Source organism: Dermacentor albipictus, chromosome 7, assembly GCF_038994185.2.
Source record: "Dermacentor albipictus isolate Rhodes 1998 colony chromosome 7, USDA_Dalb.pri_finalv2, whole genome shotgun sequence".
Lineage (NCBI taxonomy): Eukaryota > Metazoa > Arthropoda > Arachnida > Ixodida > Ixodidae > Dermacentor > Dermacentor albipictus.
The window spans coordinates 23,763,024-23,782,449 of NC_091827.1; the positions used below are offsets into that span (position 1 = coordinate 23,763,024).

General features: G+C 47.4%; 3 protein-coding genes across 3 annotated transcripts in view; 2 read left to right on the forward strand and 1 right to left on the reverse strand.

Moving 5' to 3' along the window:
* LOC135915669 (uncharacterized) overlaps positions 1 to 19,426 on the forward strand; it is a 226,883-nt gene that overhangs the window by 73,800 nt on the left and 133,657 nt on the right. The gene's annotated exons all lie outside the window — the stretch shown is intronic.
* Positions 3,051 to 3,896, reverse strand: LOC135915664 (very long chain fatty acid elongase AAEL008004-like). Its single transcript, XM_065448794.1, has one exon. It carries the CDS (start codon positions 3,894 to 3,896, stop codon positions 3,051 to 3,053), a length of 846 nt encoding a protein of 281 aa, XP_065304866.1.
* LOC135915683 (very long chain fatty acid elongase AAEL008004-like) lies at positions 10,645 to 12,040 on the forward strand. Its single transcript, XM_065448817.2, has one exon. It carries the CDS (start codon positions 10,963 to 10,965, stop codon positions 11,806 to 11,808), a length of 846 nt encoding a protein of 281 aa, XP_065304889.1. The 5' UTR covers positions 10,645 to 10,962; the 3' UTR covers positions 11,809 to 12,040.

The following is a 19,426-nucleotide window of genomic DNA, read 5'->3' on the forward strand; positions in this document are numbered from 1 at the left end:
AAATTCGAATCCTGGGGTTACACCTGCAGGCAAATGGCCATAACGGAGAGACGGTGCGAAGACTTCGTCGTTCGGTAGATGACACGATCCGACTCTTGCGTCGCATCACGAATAGACGCAATGGTATGCGTGAAGACTGCGCGATCCGTCTCGTGCAGGCGTACGCGATAAGCCGCATAACGTATGTTGCCCCCTACCTTAAGTGGATAGGGTGCGAAAAAAACAAGGTCGAATGCATGATACGAAAGGCTTTTAAGAGGGCGGTCGGCGTTCCACTCAACGCGAGCACCGACAAGTTTCTGGAGCTCGGGCTTCACAACTCACTTGACGAGTTAATCGAGGCGCACGACATTGCGCAGTACGAACGATTATCTAATTCAAAGACAGGTCGATGCATCCTCGAGACACTCGGCATCGCGTACCACACTCAGCATGGAGTAAAGATGGCGGTTCAGGCCTCGGTCCGCGACCGCCTGATCATCCCGCCGCTTCCCAAAAACATGCACCCGACGCACCACGCCGCGAGGCGCAACAAACGAGCCAGAGACCTTCAGAAGAAGTTTGGCAACAACAACGAGGCGGTGTACGTAGACGCTGCGCGATATGAAGGAGAGAAAAGTGCACACGCGATCGCGGTTGTAGACCGCACGGGTAAGTGCCTCGCGAGCGCTACAGTGACTACAGGACACACGGAGGCGGCCGAAGAAGCCGCAATAGCCCTAGCACTGGCCACGGTGCCTAGCGCTGCTATCGGGATCAGCGACTCGCAGGCGGCAATCCGCGGCTTCGCGCGCGGTCGCGTCTCGCGGGAAGCGGTCCGCATACTCCAAATTTGTGACGACGGCGGCTCGTCATCGCCCTCGCAACCCCAAAATTCTACAGTCTTCCTCCTCTGGACCCCGGCACACACCGATGTCCCGCTCGCGGGCAACGAGGCGGCCCACGCCACGGCTCGAGGACTCACACGCCGAGCCGCCGCTGATTATGTGGCCGCCTCCGCCCCCGAGAGCGGGGCATCGGATATGCCGGATCGGGACACTACAACAGAAACACAGCAACAAGAATCACAATGGGCGTGGGGTGATCGCCTGACCACGTTCATAGATCTCACCCAACACTACAGACTCCAAAGACGCACATTCCCGCCACCACACGACAAGTTAAACAGGAACGAGGCCGTAACTTTACGCTTGCTCCAGACGCACAGCTACCCTAGTCCCGCGGTCCTACATCACTTCTACCCAGATTTATATCCCACAGATGCCTGTAAAGCTTGCGGACAGCGAGCAACGCTGCGACATATGCTATGGGAATGTGCCGGCAACCACGGTAATGGGACCACATCCGTTCGCGACGCGTCCGTAATCGCGGCCGTTACCACAGTACGGGAAGCCTCGAGCTCGCTTCTCCCCGACGCCGCCCCAGCTGCGGGTCCCGCCGGAGACCTTCTCCATCGGCGCCGCCGCCGCTGGGAGGCGGCTCTCAAAAGTTCAGAGTTGGCAGACCAACTCTGGGCCGTCCGGCAAGCCAAAGATGCCGCCCGAGTCCAAGGACTTGGAGCCGCCACCTGAGGCCACCACAACGAAATTGCCGGCCATTCATTAATAAAGTTTCTTCTCTCTCTCTCTCACGTAGCTTGCAGATACTCCCATTCTTTTATTGCATTCCGCCTAATTACATATTTAGTCTTATTATTAATGACTTCTCAAATATTATAGTTAGACGAAAATTCTCAATGAGAATATTCTGCAGCAGCATGAAAACCTCCCGATACATGTTTATGTTGCTCGATACGTGCTACGTAAAAGTGTTTTTTTTTTTTCGGAGCGTGAAAGAAGGCCGCGAAAACACGCAAAGTGCCCCGAGCGGCCACTCGTGCGGCAATTTCGCGAGCATTCGCGGACTTATTTCACGCTGGCAAAAAAAAAAACAATTTAATGCACAAGAACGGAGCAGATTAAACGAAAAAGAAGTAATCATTTTTTCCCCGCTGTTCGGCACCACGCTTCCCCCATTATTTCGCCGCAACTGTTTGATTATTAAAATGTAAATGCGCAATCGGACCACGGCGCCAGAATGGCATAACACAGACATAAGCACTTTAGTTTTGTTCATACGCTGAAACAATTCGGTCCTATAGTTATACTGACGGCCATTCTATCATGAATAGTAAGCTTTGGTGTCCGGATATAAATAAACATCTTAATCAGTTATATCGATCAGTCAACAGGGAACTGACAGTGAGGGTAACTGCACGCTTCCCACAGCTTGGTTAGCAGTGAGTTAGCTCACCTGAGGGCAATCTTATGTGTGCCTCGGGAAATGGTGCAAAATTAATTTACCTAGGCAGCCGTGATAGCTACAAAAACTTTACGGTTCCTGTTCAGCGTAAGCATGGAATATCCTGCATGTGTTTCCCACCCGCTGAGAAGCAGCGAGGCGGCGCAGCGAGAAACATAGATTCTTCAGCAAGACTGCGTCCCCCGCTCAGCGATCTCGGCGGTAAACAGGCATATGAACATTGAGAGGCATCAACAGTGTAATGCGACAGCTTTTGAGGAGCACGAAGCGTTGAGCATCAGGGGCATGGCTTGTGAAGCATTCAGCTTGCTACTTTGTGGCGCTTAGCATTCATGCAAAAACAGCGCCGCCATATATATTGACTTTTCTGGCACGCTGATACGATATAAGAGCTCTACTCAAGTCTACGCCACTCACACGGGTTACTACTGACGTATATATATATTTTTAAATTCCAACCATGGAATCTGCTGCAACGATGAAATCCCACGCTGTCACTATCATGAGATTAAATATGGAATACTACACCTTAATCTAAAGGAATCAGTATACATGCCATAGTATCATATTTCCGGAATATGCCACTTCCCCACCCGCAGCATAAAGGTATTCACAAAGCCAGCAAACTCCTTTTCAACCACGCGAGCGGAAGCAGAAATCACTTCTTAAACAAGCATTGTAACATACATATATTCTCTGAGAGGAAACAAAAAACAAAAAGGTCAAGTTTTTTTTTCCTAAGAGTGGAGTCACTGAACCTTGGTCTTCGAGGCGTTATACGACGCTGCCATTTTTTTCCTGTCGTTGTAGTTCTTCAAGTAAAAGTTGAGAAACATGACGACAAAGAAGAGTAGCTGGGGTAGGCCGAGGTATACGGTCGCAAGTGGGTATCCGCACTCAAAGCACAGCGGCAACAACTGGTGCGCGATGAACACAATGAACTGCAACATCTGCAGCTGGGTGAGGTACCTCTTCCACCAGAGGCACTTGCGGACCGCGGGACCCAGCAAGGAGAGGAAGTAGTACGAGTACATCACCACGTGCACGAAGCTGTTTAAGATCAGGGCCAAGGCGATGTGCCCGTCGGCTCCATACGCGAGCCCGTACCAGCCGTTGAAGACCACCAAGACGTGGTGGACTACGTGCAGCACAGAAATGTGGGACTCCTTCTTGCGCAGCACGAAGAACGCAGTGTCCAGAAAGTCCGCGACCCTCACCCACTCGTACCACCAGCAGTGCGCGAGGAAGCTCATGGTCATTTCGTCGCGCGCGTCGTAGTCGATGCCCTGGCACACAAAGCTGTAGCCGCCGCCCAAGTAGCTCCTCTTCAGGTAGGCCACCATGAAGTACCAGTTGAGCACCACCATGGCGGCGTTGTAGATCGCAATCGCCGGCTTGAGGTTATCGTACGGCTTGCGGCCCTGCATGAAGCGGGGCCCGGCCACCTTGACGACATACACGTAGACGCAGAGCAGTCCCACGATGAACGGTTTGTTGCCCACCAGGGCCCAGCCCTCCGTTCGGGGGTCCCGCCGCAGGAACGCTGTCGCCGCCGTCGAATTCAAGGCGACGGCGGCCGTGCCCGAGTTCTCCATCGCGTCTTCGGCGTTCGTAAGGCCGTTCTGACACCGAAATGAAGCCTCCGCCCCCCAGGAACACTGTGACCTTGATTCGCAAGAAAGTCCCGGTGCCCTTCCTCTGTCTCTCTGTCTGTCTCTCCCTCACACCCCTACCTGTTTTCATTTCGGCTGTGCGAAGGTGAGGTCCACGTGCAGATGCCGGGTGAGGCCGAGCTTGGCGGGAATAGGCCTGAACGGGGTATTATCTACCACCACGCGTGCCTTGGGAGCCCTCGTTCTTCTGGACAGCTCGGATCACGCTTTCTTAAGTTATACATGGGAGCTTCCTCCTCACCCGCATCGACGCACTTTAAACACGGCAGGCAATAGTGGAGGAAAATACGAGAAACACGCGCTGTCTTTCTCGCGCTGGTTTCTTACAGAACCGGTGTGATGCAATATGAAGAAGCTTTAGCTCGCCTTGCTAGACTCCTTGCCATACAGCTCCTCGGCATTCCGGGCGAGTTGTCTGGCCGAGATAACCGCTCCTGCAAAGCTTTCGTTGGGTTTCCTTTCTTCGCTGTTTCTTTTTTCTTATTATTTGTGGACCACTGCGGCCGCAAGCTTCCATATAGTCAGCGTTATGTTTCCTGGCTTTCCTAGAGAACCGGTGTGATGCAATAAGAGGAAACATTTGCTTGGGCCTTTCTTCAATGCCGGCCGCTGGAATACATGTAAAACGCATAAGTATGAGATATGTCTGCAACACGGAACGCGTAAACCGAGACCTTTTCGCTACCCACACATCCACATTAAAATCACCGACAAGGACAACAGAGGTACTGTCATCGCAGCTAATTGACTCAAAATGAGTATTTTACTCGCAACTAGAATCACGTTCTTTGATAATGTCAAATCGGTGCGCGTACGTCGCTGGGTGCTCGGTTGGACCCGATTGGTATGGCATCGCAATGGATATGACGGCAAAAGGGAACGCATAAACCGCTCCCTTTTCGCTACCGACACATCCACATTGAAATCACCGAAAAGGACAACACAGGTAGTGTCATCGCAGGTAATTCACACAAAGTGAGCAGCCATGACCGTTACGGGATTTCGAGTCACTCCTTATTTTGCTTGCTTACGAGGGTATGAGGCTTTGCTAATGTGGGTATCAGCAATTGATGATGACATTTCTGGAAATGCTGTTCTGTATGATATACGCGCGATTAGAAAAAATTTAAGCACTGTTCGCTTCAGTTTGCTGAGTGCTTGTAGCCTCTGCCTTACGGGGCTATGAGGCATTGCATTTGTTCCTTGGTTATGGGAGCATGAATGCTTGCGGAGGTATGAGCCATTGATGATGATAGTTATTGTTCACGGAGAAAAAATATGCACGGAACTGTAGCCATATAGAGCTTCGCAGTAAAAGCGAAACAGTGCGTGGGGCTTTGAGCGTGACTTCTTTTTCAGAGGATAGGTGCGCAAAATATGGAGTTAGATTCACAACTCACAATTTTGGAGTTGTCTTTGTTCTTCACTATCACTTCTACATGACAGTAACGGCATGCTACATTTTCACTGAGGGAGTACGAATAAAAAGACCATATACTTTTGCTCCGCTTGCGTTTACTCTTCTAACACAATGTTTTATAAATCAACACCAAATTTGCCCTTTAACCGATTGCTATATAGAGGGACATGGATATGCCTCAATTGAAAAAAAAGATTTTATTGCTTATTATTCAGGTTTCACTGGACGGCAGAGAAGGGAAAATTTTACAAAAAATATCCTTAGCATATTTCAAAGTCAGTCCACTTCGAAACGATTCATTTGAGTTCCTGCTTTGCACGCTCATGCCGACTGGAGGAAAAGCGAGGGAAAGATAAGCAAAGATCAGAATAGTGCAGGGATAGCCAGAGGGGACAAACTCCAAAAGCAATGACCGCTAACAGTCGCTAATGCTAATCTAAGATGCTAATCACGCTGCGCGTAGTCTGCTTCCCTCTCGACACGTGGCGCGATGAGCTTTTACCTTCAAACCGTTGCACTTAGACGTGATTTCCATCGCAGATCGATGTCCATCCTTTGTGTGACAGTTCTTAACCCAGTGCACCATGAAGAAGCTCCGTCAGCGTTAATGGACACTGATACCGCAAAGCAAACGTGGTTGTGGCATCAGATACACCTTAACAAACAGCCGTATCACTTACTGTAATCCGGAAAGCATGACACATGCATTAATGACGACAGGCCCGTTTCCTATTTCATCCTGTGAGGGTGCGGCGAAGTAATTTATTGTTTGCTTCTATTATATCAGTAAGGAGGACTTACTCTGTCACCAATTATTTGAGGCACACGTTAATCAATGCGCATATTTGACATCGCGGCCACTTGTCTCGTTGGTGGTCGCAGTGTGTATACGAGAGGATGGTCCAAGCGCAAAGTGCTCCCTTGTTGTCATTAATATGCAGATTTATGGCATGAGGCTAAATTGAATGATTTGCCTTGTAGCGTAGCTCCAAGCGATGGTACATGTATAGTGTTTCTAGTTTGGGGAAAGTTTTGTATCATGAATGATGATTACGAATGCAGCTCCATAATTTTATTATTGAAACATCCGCCGAACTGCAATACTTATCTCCATTTCTTATTCTTTCGTGAATCAAAAAGCTCAACTGACTGCGTAGTCTGGAGTGCTTTTGAACCTGCTCAGCAAGTTTGGTAACCACATCGCGCGCACTTCGAACCAAATAACTTGCCAGTCTTGACCCTCTCGAGAGCATGTTTAGGGTGAATTGCATTTTGTTGCTGTAAGATTGAAGTTGCGAAGAAAGACAGCGATTTGAAAGTTTGCCACGTAGAGTGTCGAAGTAGATTGCTGACAGTGCAATGGTCTCTTTGTCTGCATGGTATTTCTAACTCAGGTGCTACAATAAAATGCATAATAAGATGACTAAAGTAACTCATTGAAGACTGTTTAGACTATGACTTCTCAGTCGATTGTAAGTTCCCGCCTGTTTCCGGCACCGGCTCAACAATGGAAAAGGAAAAAAAGAAAAACGAGAGTAAACTACAGCAAAACATGGAATGTATCGGGTCATAGGGGAATCTAATATGCGATTTATATCTTCCGCTATCAAGATATAAAAGAAAGGGCTGGGAAGGCACTGTTTAGCAGAGATATAAGGCAAAGCATACGCAGGGAAGTTTAAAACACAAGATCAAATGAAATAAAAACAAAAATGTGGCGCTTTAGACACAGACACACACACCGACCAAACAGCCGAACGGATGTTTAAAGGAGTGCATTCTATTTTCCGACTCTTCTTCTTCATTTGTGTGTGTGTGTGTGTGTGTGTGTGTGTGTGTGTGTGTGTGTGTGTGTGTGTGTGTGTGTGCGTGTGCGTGTGCGTGTGCGTGTGCGTGTGTGTGTGTGTGCGTGTGTGCGTGTGTGCTTGTGTGCGTGTGTGTGTGTGTGGTAAGAGAATATCTGGTAGCTCAAAACCCCTAAAACATAATGGCAAGCCTCAAAATACTCCAAATAATTCAATTTGATAGCCTTTCTAAAGTCAGTTTGGGTTTTGCTTTTAAAATCTCTGCGCCGTTGTGTCGCAGTGCAGCAAGTGGTCGCGTGGGAACTAGGACGTCGCAATGTTTGGGCACTCGGCTCCGTCTCCGTCCCTTGTTTGCTATGGTGATCCATAGGACTTCGCAACAAGTAGCAGCAGTAGCGCGAAGCACCATAACCGATATCCCGCGCCTTCACCGAATATTACGCGAATGAAGCAGTAATTATACGGAAGACTATTTACAAAGTCAAGGGCAACTGCAGCACAGACCAATGTAGCTGACAGGTCGAGCAAGAGGGCCAGTTTATCGTCGTCTCCAGTGGGGAGGCCACTCTCCCTTCAGGAGAGACACGAAGAATGTTGTATTTTTACATTTATATAATACCGCCTGTCAAAACACCTTCTCCGCTGTCACAAAAAAAAAACTGCATGGAACTGTAAAATATACGCGTCGTTCTATGCCGTTCGTTCCCATGCAAGCGTTTGCACGGTATAGCAGGCTTACCTTCCTGCAACTGAAATAATGATTCAACGTGCATTTTTTTTATTTATTGTGTCATGACATGGCAATTAATATTTCAAATACGGCATGTAGCTCTTCTCGAAGGGACTACATTAACCTCTCAATGATTTCATATGTTTCGTATATTTGGTTACACCTCGTTTCGTTGATTTATTTCTTCTGCGCTCATCGCCATTAGCTGGTTACAGAAGTACCTAATTTATTGCAGTGGTATATGTACTCACTTTCAAGAAATATCTCAGAAATTCGTTGACAGAAAGTACGAACCTTGCCATTATCTGCAGCAAAGAATTGGAAGTCTTTCCGTTGTAGATGTTATCATCCGCTGTGACTTCCCGTATACTTATCAAGGGTAGTTTCTGAAATCAATGCGTTCTTTGAAAGTTACTGTCCTATCCGACATCTGCTCTTCTCGTGTTATGTTTCTCAATATTACTTTTGGTGGGATGTATTATGCTTACAAGATGGAAGAATTTCTTCACCACTGAAGCATTTTCCCCCTTTTACATGTGTTCCAGAGACTTCTGTGGCGAAACTTTAACGTAAATCTTAAGGCTGGGTCACCGAGACTCAGTATGCCTGACTCTATAGGACACAAGGTGTGACTTGTGATTAAACGTGAAAAAGCAGCTCCGTCATAAAATAAAAATAGGAGCAAAGAAAATCTGTTTCCAAGTGCATTCTGCCATGACACGTTATACGTATACCTCAATCGAGTGAAACACAAACTTAGCGTGTAAAATGTCGACGATTTTCTCAAATTTTCGAGGCAATCCCATGTGCGCTGCGATGGAGGAAAATAAGCTTTCTCTTTCGTGGCAGTATCGATCCCTCGATGTCTTACACCAGTTGAAGTGAAGATTTTTAAATATTTTTGCCTCATTTGCATATCCCACGAGCACATAACATATAGACGACTCTTAAATAACTCTGTGTAGATCTCGATGTTGCGTCGTGCTGTCTTGTTTTATTTCGAGCGATCTTTTTCATTTTGGTATGATCTTTGATACCATACATATCGCGCGCCGAAACTCACCATCATTTTCGCAGCTCTACGCGGGACTGAGTCAGAAATCCTTGAAGCCAGCCCCACCGAAGCCCTTCCTTACGTCCAGCGCTTAATAGCCTTGTGCAAAGATTACTTCTTCTTAGTTTTATGGCATGGCGATAAAAGTTGCGAGGTTGTCGAAGGCAGCAGTAGTAATACTGCTCTTCTGAGCACCAAGGACAGAACTTCTCTGGATTGTATATTGTACAAAGCCAAAACGGGGGGGGGGGGGGGCATAAAGTTTTAGTGCAGCGCCGCGGTTTAAAATCTTATTTTTGTCTGTGATGTGGAATGGGGGAGGGGAGCTACTCTTTATTTTAAGCTTCTGCCTCAATAAGAAGCCAAGCCGACAACGCTTGTCTTTCGAGTTGTTCCACTTGAGAATCGCGAAATAGAACTTTCATTCACTTGGTTGGAACAGTGACCACTCTCAAAGATAAGGCGTCATCCTAAGGCTACGATAGTTGTTGTTGTAGAAAGAGTTTGCTGATCTCAATGTTTCTTCAACGTGACCTGCTTTTTCTTCCTGTGGCCTAATTCTTTTACTTGAGTGGTTTGTTCTGCTTTAGGAGAGGTTCTTTATTTTGCTTGTTTTTTTCTTTTTGCTTTCCAGTTTACCAGCACCTGTGCGCCCATCTATTATGAAGTCGATTCAGGCGGTAATGGTAGAGGGAGTGTTATGAAGTCTGTTAGCAAGCGAAGAATTTTGAGAGGCAGCCGAGATCGTATAAAGTGGTTATCCGCGTGCATTTCTTGAGTGTGCCTGGGCGTGGTTGTATGCCCGTGTGCGTTCTGCGTATCTGTGCGCGCGTTGTTCCTCCATATTTGCATTTGCTTCCACGTGAGTGCCTGTATGCGTGTGTGAGCGTTCGCGGCGTGTGTGCATGCCTGCGCGTGCGTACGCGTGTGCGCGCGATTACAGTCATGTGTGGGCACGTGTGAATGTGTACGCGTGCAAACGTGCGTTTTAGAGTTTCAGCATGCACGAGTACGAACAAATGTGTTCGTGTTTTGTGCGCATGGATGTCTGTGCATGCTCATTATGTGTGCGTGTGTGTGTGGGTGTGTGTGTGTGTGTGTATGTGTGTGTGTGTGTGTGTTTGTGTTTGTGTGTGTGTGTGTGTGTGTGTGTGTGTGTGTGTGTGTGTGTGTGTGTGTGTGTGTGTGTGTGTGTGTGTGTGTGTGTGTGTGTGTGTGTGTGTGTGTGGTGTGTGTGTATCCGCGCGCGCGTGCATACGACGGATTACGAAGTTACGTGAGACACCCAGTATATAAGCATAGGTATTTACATTGCTTGACTATGAATATGACTTGCTGTTGAAATGATACCATATACTTATTCATAATTGACAATTTCTCTCTGCAAAAATAAGGCCTAGGTTTGCCGTAGCGTTTCCCCAATATACATAGAGTCCACGTGAGAGACACGGTGATTATGGAGATGAACAGGCGCTGGAATTCTACACAAATTATTTTTTATTTATTTATGAATTAGTCATTACTAATTAATGATTTATTTATAAATAATAAAGCAAATGTCGTACCGAGTACCGGGAGAAGCAAGTATTAGCACGTTGCGAAAGGGGCCAGTGACACGAAGAGAAAAAAAGAGAAGAGTCCTGGTGGCCGGCGAACTCCAGCGTAGATGTATCATGTGGCGAGCTAAGGATTGCAGTCACCACCCAACATCCGTCCTTTGCATTATTATTGCCCAAGGCACGCGTGGTGGCAGATAATACCCCGTTCCGGCCTTTTCCAGCCAAGCTCACCCTCACTCAGCATCTGCATGCGCGCCTCGCCTTGGCCCGGCTGAAAAGAAAACAGGTAGGGGTGTGAGGGAGATACGGACAGATAGAGGAAGGGCACCGGGGCTCCCTTGCTAATCAAGGTCACAGTGTATCTGGGCAGCGGATGGTTCATTTCGGTTGCACAACGAGATCGGGAACGCCGAAGACGCGATGGAGAACTCGGGCATGGCGGCCGTCGCCTTGAATTCGACGGCGGCGACAGTGTTCCTGCGGCGGGACCCCCGAACGGAGGGCTGGGCCCTGGTGGGCAACAAGCCGTTCATCGTGGGGCTGCTCTGCGCCTACGTCTATGTCGTCAAAGTGGCCGGGCCCCGCTTCATGCAGGGCCGCAAGCCGTACGATAACCTCAAGCCGGCGATTGTGATCTTCAACGCCGCCATGGTGGTGCTCAACTGGTACTTCATGGTGGCTTACCTGAAGAGGAGCTACTTGGGCGGCGGCTACAGCTTCGTGTGCCAGGGCATCGACTACAACGCGCGCGACGAAATGACCATGAGCTTCCTCGCGCACTGCTGGTGGTACGAGTGGGTGAGGGTGGCGGACTTTCTGGACACTGCGTTCTTCGTGCTGCTCAAGAAGGAGTCCAACATATCCGTACTGCACGTAGTCCACCACGCCTTGGTGGTCTTCAACGGCTGGTACGGGCTCGCGTACGGAGCCGACGGGCACATCGCCTTGACCCTGATCTTCAACAGCTTCGTGCACGGGGTGATGTACTCGTACTACTTCCTCTCCTTGCTGGGTCCCGCCGTCCTCAAGCACCTCTGGTGGAAGAGGTACCTCACCCAGCTGCAGATGTTCCAGTTCGTTGTGCTCATCGCGCACCAGTTGTTGCCGCTGATCTTTAAGTGCGGATACCCACTGGCGCACGTATACATCGTCCTGCCCCAGATACTCTTCTTTCTGGTCATGTTTCTCAACTTTTACTTGAAGAACTACAACGACAGGAAAAAAATGGCAGCGTCGTATAACGCCTCGAAGACCAAGGTTCAGTGACTCCACTCTTAGGGAAAAAAAAAACTTGACCTTTTTTGTTTTTTGCTTCCTCTCAGAGAATATATGCAGGTTACAATGCTTGTTTAAAAAGTGATTTCTTTTTCCGCTCGCGCTTGCAGCGGCGTGGTTGAAAAAGAGTTTACTGGCTTTGGGAATACCTATATGCAGCGGGTGGGGAAATGGCAGGGGGAGGAATAAACGTTATTAGTAGAAATGAGCCGACGGTAAAATCGTTCGAGGTAGGCGGCGTCCCTAGTCCAGGGTGCCGTGGGCCTGAGCCGATAGCTTGGTCCTAAAAAACGAACTTTTTTTGTTTCTTGTTTCCTCTCAGAGAATATATGTATGTTACAATGCTTGTTGAAAAAAGTGATTTCTTTTTGCGCTCGCGGTTGCAACTGCGTGGTTGCAAAATAGTTTTCTGGCTCGGGGAGGGGGGGCAGATACCTATATGCTACGGGTGTGGAAGTGGCATATTCCCGAAAAATAATACTACGCCACATATGTGGATTCCTTTAGATTTCAGTACAATCTTTCATATTTAATTTCATGATAGTGACAGCGTGGGATTTCACCGTTGTAGGCGATTCGTTGTAGGCACAGGAAGCCGTGCTCCTGATGCTGAACGCTTCGTGCTCCTAAAAAGCTGTCGCACGCACTACGCTATTGATGTCTCTCAAGCTTCCTGTGCCTCTTTACCGCCGAGCTTGCTGAACGGGGGACGCAGTCTTGCTGAAGAATCTATGTTTTCCGCTGCACCATCTCGCTCCTTCTCAGCTGGTGGGAAACACGTGTTTCCCACCAGCTAGTTTACACGCTTAAGATTCCATGCTTGCGCTTAACAGGAACTGTAAATGTATCACGGCTGTAGGTAGGTATCACGGCTGCCTAAGTAATCTAATGTCGCACCATTTCCCGAGGCACACACAAGATTGCCCTAAGATGAGCTAATTCACTGCTAACGAAGCTGTGGGAAGCGTGCAGTTACCCTTACTGTCAGTTCCCTGTTGACTGATCGATGTAACTGATTAACATGTTTATTTATATCCTGACACTAAAGCTTACTATTCATGTAGAATGACCGTCAGTATAACTATAAGACCGAATTGGTTCAGCGTATGAACAAAACTAAAGTGCTTATGTCTGTGTTATGTCATTCTGGCGTCGTGGCCCGATTGCGCATTTACATTTTAATAATCAAACAGTCGCGGCGAAATAATGGGGGAAGCATGGTGTCGAACAGAGGGGAAAAAAATGATTACTTTCTTTTTTCGTTTAATCTGCTCCGTTCTTGTGCATAAAAGTGTTTTTCCCAGCGTGAAATAAGTCCGCGAAGTCCGTCTTTTCGCGGCCTTCTTTCGCGCTCCGAAAAAAAAAAACACTTTTACGTAGCACGTATCGAGCAACATAAACATGTACCTGGAGGTTTTCATGTTGCTGCAGAATATTCTCATTGAGAATTTTCGTCTAACTATAATATTTGAGAAGTTGGTAATATTAAGACTAAATATGTAATTAGGCGGAATGCAATAAAAGATGATGTGAGTATCTGCAAGCTACGTGAAGCAACATTAAATAAATTGGTTCTGCCATGCTACGTACATTTGCACTTTTTTAAAAAATTTTGGCTAAGGTCACGTGGGACACCCTGCATATGCCGGCGCCGATGGTGCGCGAATGCTATAAGCACCTCGAAGTTGCAAGGTCACTGCTTTACAAGCCGCGATCCTGATGCAGAACTGTTCGAGTTTCTCAAAGCATGTAACACTACTCCACTGATGCCCCTTGTTTACCGACGAGTTCGCTGAACCAAGAATGCAACCTTACCAACAAATCTACATTATTTTTTGGCACCGTCTCTCTGCTTCTCAGCGGGTGGGAAACGCAGGGTAGGTTGTGTTCACGTCACGAATGTCTGTACTTTGCAGGCGATCGACCCTGGCACTGGATTCCCATCATAACTGGTTATTTTTCTGCTTTAAACGTCGCAGCAGAAGTAGAAAATGTGACGCAACAAACTATCCCCAGTCGAGGAGTTCCACAAGTAGATATACTTCTTTCACATTTACAAACGTTTGCATCGTCTTTTTGTTTTGTGCGTATTTTCCAACTGAACATCCCGCTTCTCGATGCGTCCTCACGGCACGTGGTGCGCCAGGCAAGCTGGTTAGCACAGGCCATGAGATCTGTGTTTTCCTTTCATAGAAAAATAGTGTTTCTTTTCTTTCCCCCTTCGGTTCCAACATGGTACGCGCGCCTTTGGATTCTAAAGTTCGAGGAGGCTTTCACCATTTGCTTTTCATAATGTATCCTTCTAATCGCTTCGTGCTGCAATGCAGAAAACTGTTTCAAGGAGTCTGCGAAGTGCTCTGTGACGTCAACGCTGATCACTAACTAAAAAACAAAAAAGGTGTTGGACAACCACATACCTGCAGACAAAATTTTAACGCCCACCTGTTCTAACCAAGATAATCTATCGATGGTGCGATCTTGCGGCATTTGGGTTTTGTCTAAGCGTGATTTAAGCGTCGGCCATCGACACAATTAGGTGGGGTACCGTGTTAACACATATGTTCCTTAATTTTTACTGACGTCCTCGTTGTGGGTGCATCTGCATTTTTCGTGCCTCCACGTCTTCGTAACGAATGCGTATGCAAAGAGAACCGGCCGGACTGGTACGTGCTAGCATGAGTCGCGCATAAGGAAGTGGCTCGTGCAAGTGCAAAGCTTCGAACGCTACCAAGAGATGAAATAGATTGCGTCCTAAGGATGGCCGCCGGGGTGAAATTGTTTCAAGGTTATCCTTTACGCATCAGGATTCAAATACAGTGCGAAGTGTTCAACTCATGTTCGTGCACGACTATATAGGAAAAGTGATGAAACAAGATTTGCTTCAAAATTTCGACTACATTAAACCTTTTTTACCACAACGCGTTTTTTTTCCAGCCTGGTGCCTCCTGACTCTGACTATGATGGAAGTTATGTTGCTTTGCGCGATCGATGTCTCGGGTTAGATTCCTGAGCGCAGTATCCACGTTTCAGATGGGATGGAATGAATAACCTATTTTGTTAAAGCTAGATTTATGAGGACAGCAAAGAACTAGAGGGGTCTAAATAGTTTCAGGGTCGCCCATGACGGCGTGTCTTGGTGCCCCAGTGGTGAAAACGTAAACTTGTTCCACTGAGAGTTTATTCCAAATCCGCATTAGCCATCCATGATTGGCCGAAATGTTTCGGGCCGCTCACAATTTCCCTGTCACCGTTTGACAGATAGGCAAAATTCACGCGGCCCAAACGTTTATCAGCGATAGCGAAGGGCTAAAGGCGGACTCGGAATAAACTCAAAGTATAATAACTTCACGTGATAGTTAAAAATCTCGTAACGCAAAACTAAATGGTGCCGTGTTAAAGCTTTATCAGCCAGTTTATGCTTGAACGCAGAATAAAGAAAGAAATCCGTATTGTGGGAGCTAAAAAAGAAAGTCTCTGTGCGCAGGAAATCACACGATGAAGGCTGTGTATTTAGGCTGAACAATGATCAAAACCAGAGGCTAAAGAAAATAAGCTTATGACGACCTTTTAGGAAGTACGTGAAGATACATTTGCCTAAATAAAGAGAGGCAATGGCATGTACGGCATAGAACACGGTAGGTGGAAAAACAGAAAAAAGTAAACTCTAGGGCACACCTGCCGTACCAACCCTTCCTACTCTCGAGATGCCCGGTCTGCGTCAGCGGAGGCAGACACCGTACCCATCACGTACTCAGCGATCCTTCAACATCACAGGCTGGAATGCAGGGTGTACCCACCACCTCACCCAAAGCTCAACAAAGAAGAACGCACTACACTCAGAACACTGCAAAGTAATACATCCACGGAATCATCATGCATAGACTGTACCCAACGCTACAAGGCTACCACTGCCCTATGTGCGGCGCACCGGACACCTTAACGCACCTGATCATCGACTCTCCATGGCATCTAGACAAAGACGCATTGCCTTCACCGAGAGACTGTTGCAACGCCAGACAAAGCGAAGACCTCATAGAAACGTGGGAGGCCAAGCTCGTCTCCGAGGAACTAGAACAACAACGACGCCTCGTCGCCAGGGCCAAGGAGGCAGCGAAGGCCAGAGGGTTCCTGGAATGAGGAGACCTCCCACCGAGAGTAGAACCGGGGCTTACCCCGGAATACTGTTTCAAAAATAAAAGTTTATTTCTCTTCCTCCTCTGGTTGTTCCACGCTTCTCGGATGCGACCCAAATGGCTAAGAACTCAACCAATTTTTTTTTTCACGGTGATCCAATACTTCTGCGCAGCTGCACGGCTCTCCATATTCTCTATGAATAATCGACGGTTGCTCAGCGATTATTGTCGCGTCGGTTGCTACTGGCTGAAATTTTCTTACTAATAACGCCACAGATCAAAATACACAGGCACTGAACTTTACTAATACTAATTCCATCATTCTTCTTCCTTGAAAACATAAAATTAGTGTTCAATACGTAAAATTACAGTCTAGGCGACAGCATCATCGTGCTCATGCTGTTATTGCCCTCTACCCTGCCGTGCGCTATGAAACCAAAGCTGCGACAGTGACGCAGACGCCTCAACCACGCAGTCAACTGGGATGAACGTTGCAATTCTTGCATCATGTCCCTCTACTCGTGAAGGTTAAAAATTAAAAACTAAATGCTTAGGTATTGCGTAGCGAAACTATGATATAACTGTGCAGCTCGCTGTAGTTGGAAATTCCGCTATAATTTTGACCCCACGTGTTTCGTTAACGCGCCCCCAATGCACGGCATCCGGGCGTTTTTGCATCTCGCCCAGTTGAAATATGCGCTTTTATCTCTCTCACTCGGGCCTAGCGGAGCAAAAAAAGTTCGAATTTGAGCGTGTGTGTGCGTGTGTGTGTGTGTGTGTGCGTGTGCGTGTGCGTGTGCGTGCGCGTGCGTGCGTGCGTGCGAGACAGACAGACAGACAGCAACAGAAAGGTGTATCGAGAGTTTTCCATTTTGCTCTACGATTTCCTCATTGACTCTTTCCATATAATTATAATATTTGAGAAGTTGAATAATTAAGGACTAACTATGTAATAGGTGGAAAAAATGTCTGAGTATCTCCAAGCGACGACAAACAACACTACCTTGGTTCTGTCCAGCTACGTTGCATTTACATATTTTTAATGATTGGCTCAAGTTACGTGGGACACCCTGTATACACGCATAGGTATTTACATTGTTTGAATATGGGTATGACTTGCTGTTGAAATGACATCATATACTTATTCGTATTTTCATTAAAGATCATAATTTCCGATTTCTCTGCGCAAAACTAACGCCTAGGTTTCCCGCAGCATTGCCACAAATATACATAGTCCACGTGAGAGACACGGTGATTACGGAGAGGAAGAGGTGCTATTTTCTACATCAATTATTTATTATTTATTTATGAATTAGTAATGTATAACTAATTATTTATTTATGAATAGTAAAGAAAATGTCGTTCCGAGTACAGGGAGCAGCAAGCGTTAGCACGTTGCGAAAGGGGCGAGTGACATCGAGAAAAAATGGCTGTGGCTTAGCTAAGGTTAAGCCCAGGATGCGAAGCATACGTTCCTTTCCGAGACGCTGTTGCCTCTGTTCCGGAGTTTCTCCGGCACGTATTCTCCGCTTGGTTGCATTTCGCCGCTCCGAGCGAGTAGAAGTACTCCCAGATACACTCGCAACTTCATCCTTTACCTCGGACTCTGTGGAGGAACGCTGCTGTTTAGCCGCGTACAGTGCACGTCGCTTGGCAAGCCGAACTTCTCGTTCTTCGGCCGTTTCCGTGGTTCTTTGTAACTTGCGCTTTGCGGTCTGACGAGCGGCCCTTTCCTTTCCCGACATCGCGCTTATACAACTGGCCTCGACGAGAGCGCGCCGCTCTTTTATACAGCTGTTATGACGCCAGTGCCCTAGCGGGAGGAACGGGAGTTAGGCCATCGCTACTAGATACTTCGAGTTAGGCCGCAGCACCTGCTGTGCGACCGCAGGCGAGCGCAAGAGTTGAGCCCGGCTTGCAGCTGTCGTGACGTCAGTGCCCTAGCGGGAGGAGCGGGAGTTAGGCCGCAGTACCATCTGTGCGACCGCAGGCGAGCGCACGAGCTGAGACCCGGCTATGTAGCTACGTAGCCGCAAGCGAGCGCACGAGTTGAGCCTCCGCTTTTGCAGCTGTTATGACGTCATGTGGTAGCTACGCGGCCGCGCGCGGCGCAGCAAGGAAGAGCGTGGTTGTGCGGCTAGTATGCTCCGCATAAAAAAGAGAAGGGTCCTGGTGACAGGCGAAGTCCCAATTAAGGGTCTAGAGAACACAAGAGCGCGTTGGTGAAACCAGTTGAACTCCAGTGTAGATGTGTCATGTTCCGAGCAAAGGATTGCAGTCACCACCCAACATACGTCCTTTGCAGCGGTATAGGCGCCCGCAGTTCATGGTAATAAACGCCTCCTCGTTGCCGTTCTTGGCAATTATTTCGTCATCGGCCATACTCTATTGCGTTTTTCTTTGGGGCAGGCGCAGTGAATTACAACTCCGTTGTCGAGACAACTGACAACTAAAAGAACAGGTCACACTTTTGACTCTTGTGATTGTGGGAATACTAACAATATGTGCACAGAGAAACGATATTCTAAACAGGCAGTTTGGAATAGCGTATCTCGGCTTACATACGTAGGAGAGATACGTTACATATGTTAAACGTAAGCCACACTACCGCATGTTACGATGCGCGCCCCTTCAGAACTGAGTTTATTCTACGGGAACATCAGCATAATACTACGTCAGAAGACAGGGCCTCGTCTTGGGTCTCCTGATAAACATATCCAAGTCATCAAAAGGTATTAGCAATCACCCTGTCGTTTCTAGGCCGACGCGTCTCGTTAGATCTACGGAGGCTAGACACACACACCTGACGCTCCCCACTCGGCTCCAGGAGCTCAGTATTAGCCGCTTGGATGGCAGGCTGCTCTCGGATTAAAATGTCTCGGGAAGTTGTCCTTAGTACAAATAGATGCTCAAGGAAACAATGACCAATTCCTGGAAAACGACTGCTGACTATATACGAACACGTGCGACTGTTAGCGGTCATTGCTTTTGGCGTTTGTCCACTCGGTCTATCCCTGCACCATTCTTATGTTTTGCTTATCTTTCCCTCACTTTTCCTCTAGTCGGTATCAGCGTGCAAAGCAGGAACTCAAATGAATCGTTTCGAAGTGGGCAGACTTCGAAATATACAAAGGATATTTTTTGGTAAATTGCCGTTTTCTGCCGTCCGGTGAAACCGGAATAATTAGCAATAAACACTTTTTTTCACTTGAGACATATCAATGCTCCTCAGTTTTGCAATCTGTTAGATGAAAAATTTAGTTGTGATTTATAAAATATTGTGTTAGCAGAGTAAACGCAAGCGGAGCAAAGGTATACCAACTTTCTCCTTGTATTCCCTCGGTGAAAATGTAGCATGTCTTTACTGTCATGTAAAAGTGATAGTTAAGAACAAAGACAATTCCAAAATATCGGGTCGTGAATCTAACTCCATATTTCGCGCACCCATTCTCTGAGAAAGAACTAACGCTCAAATC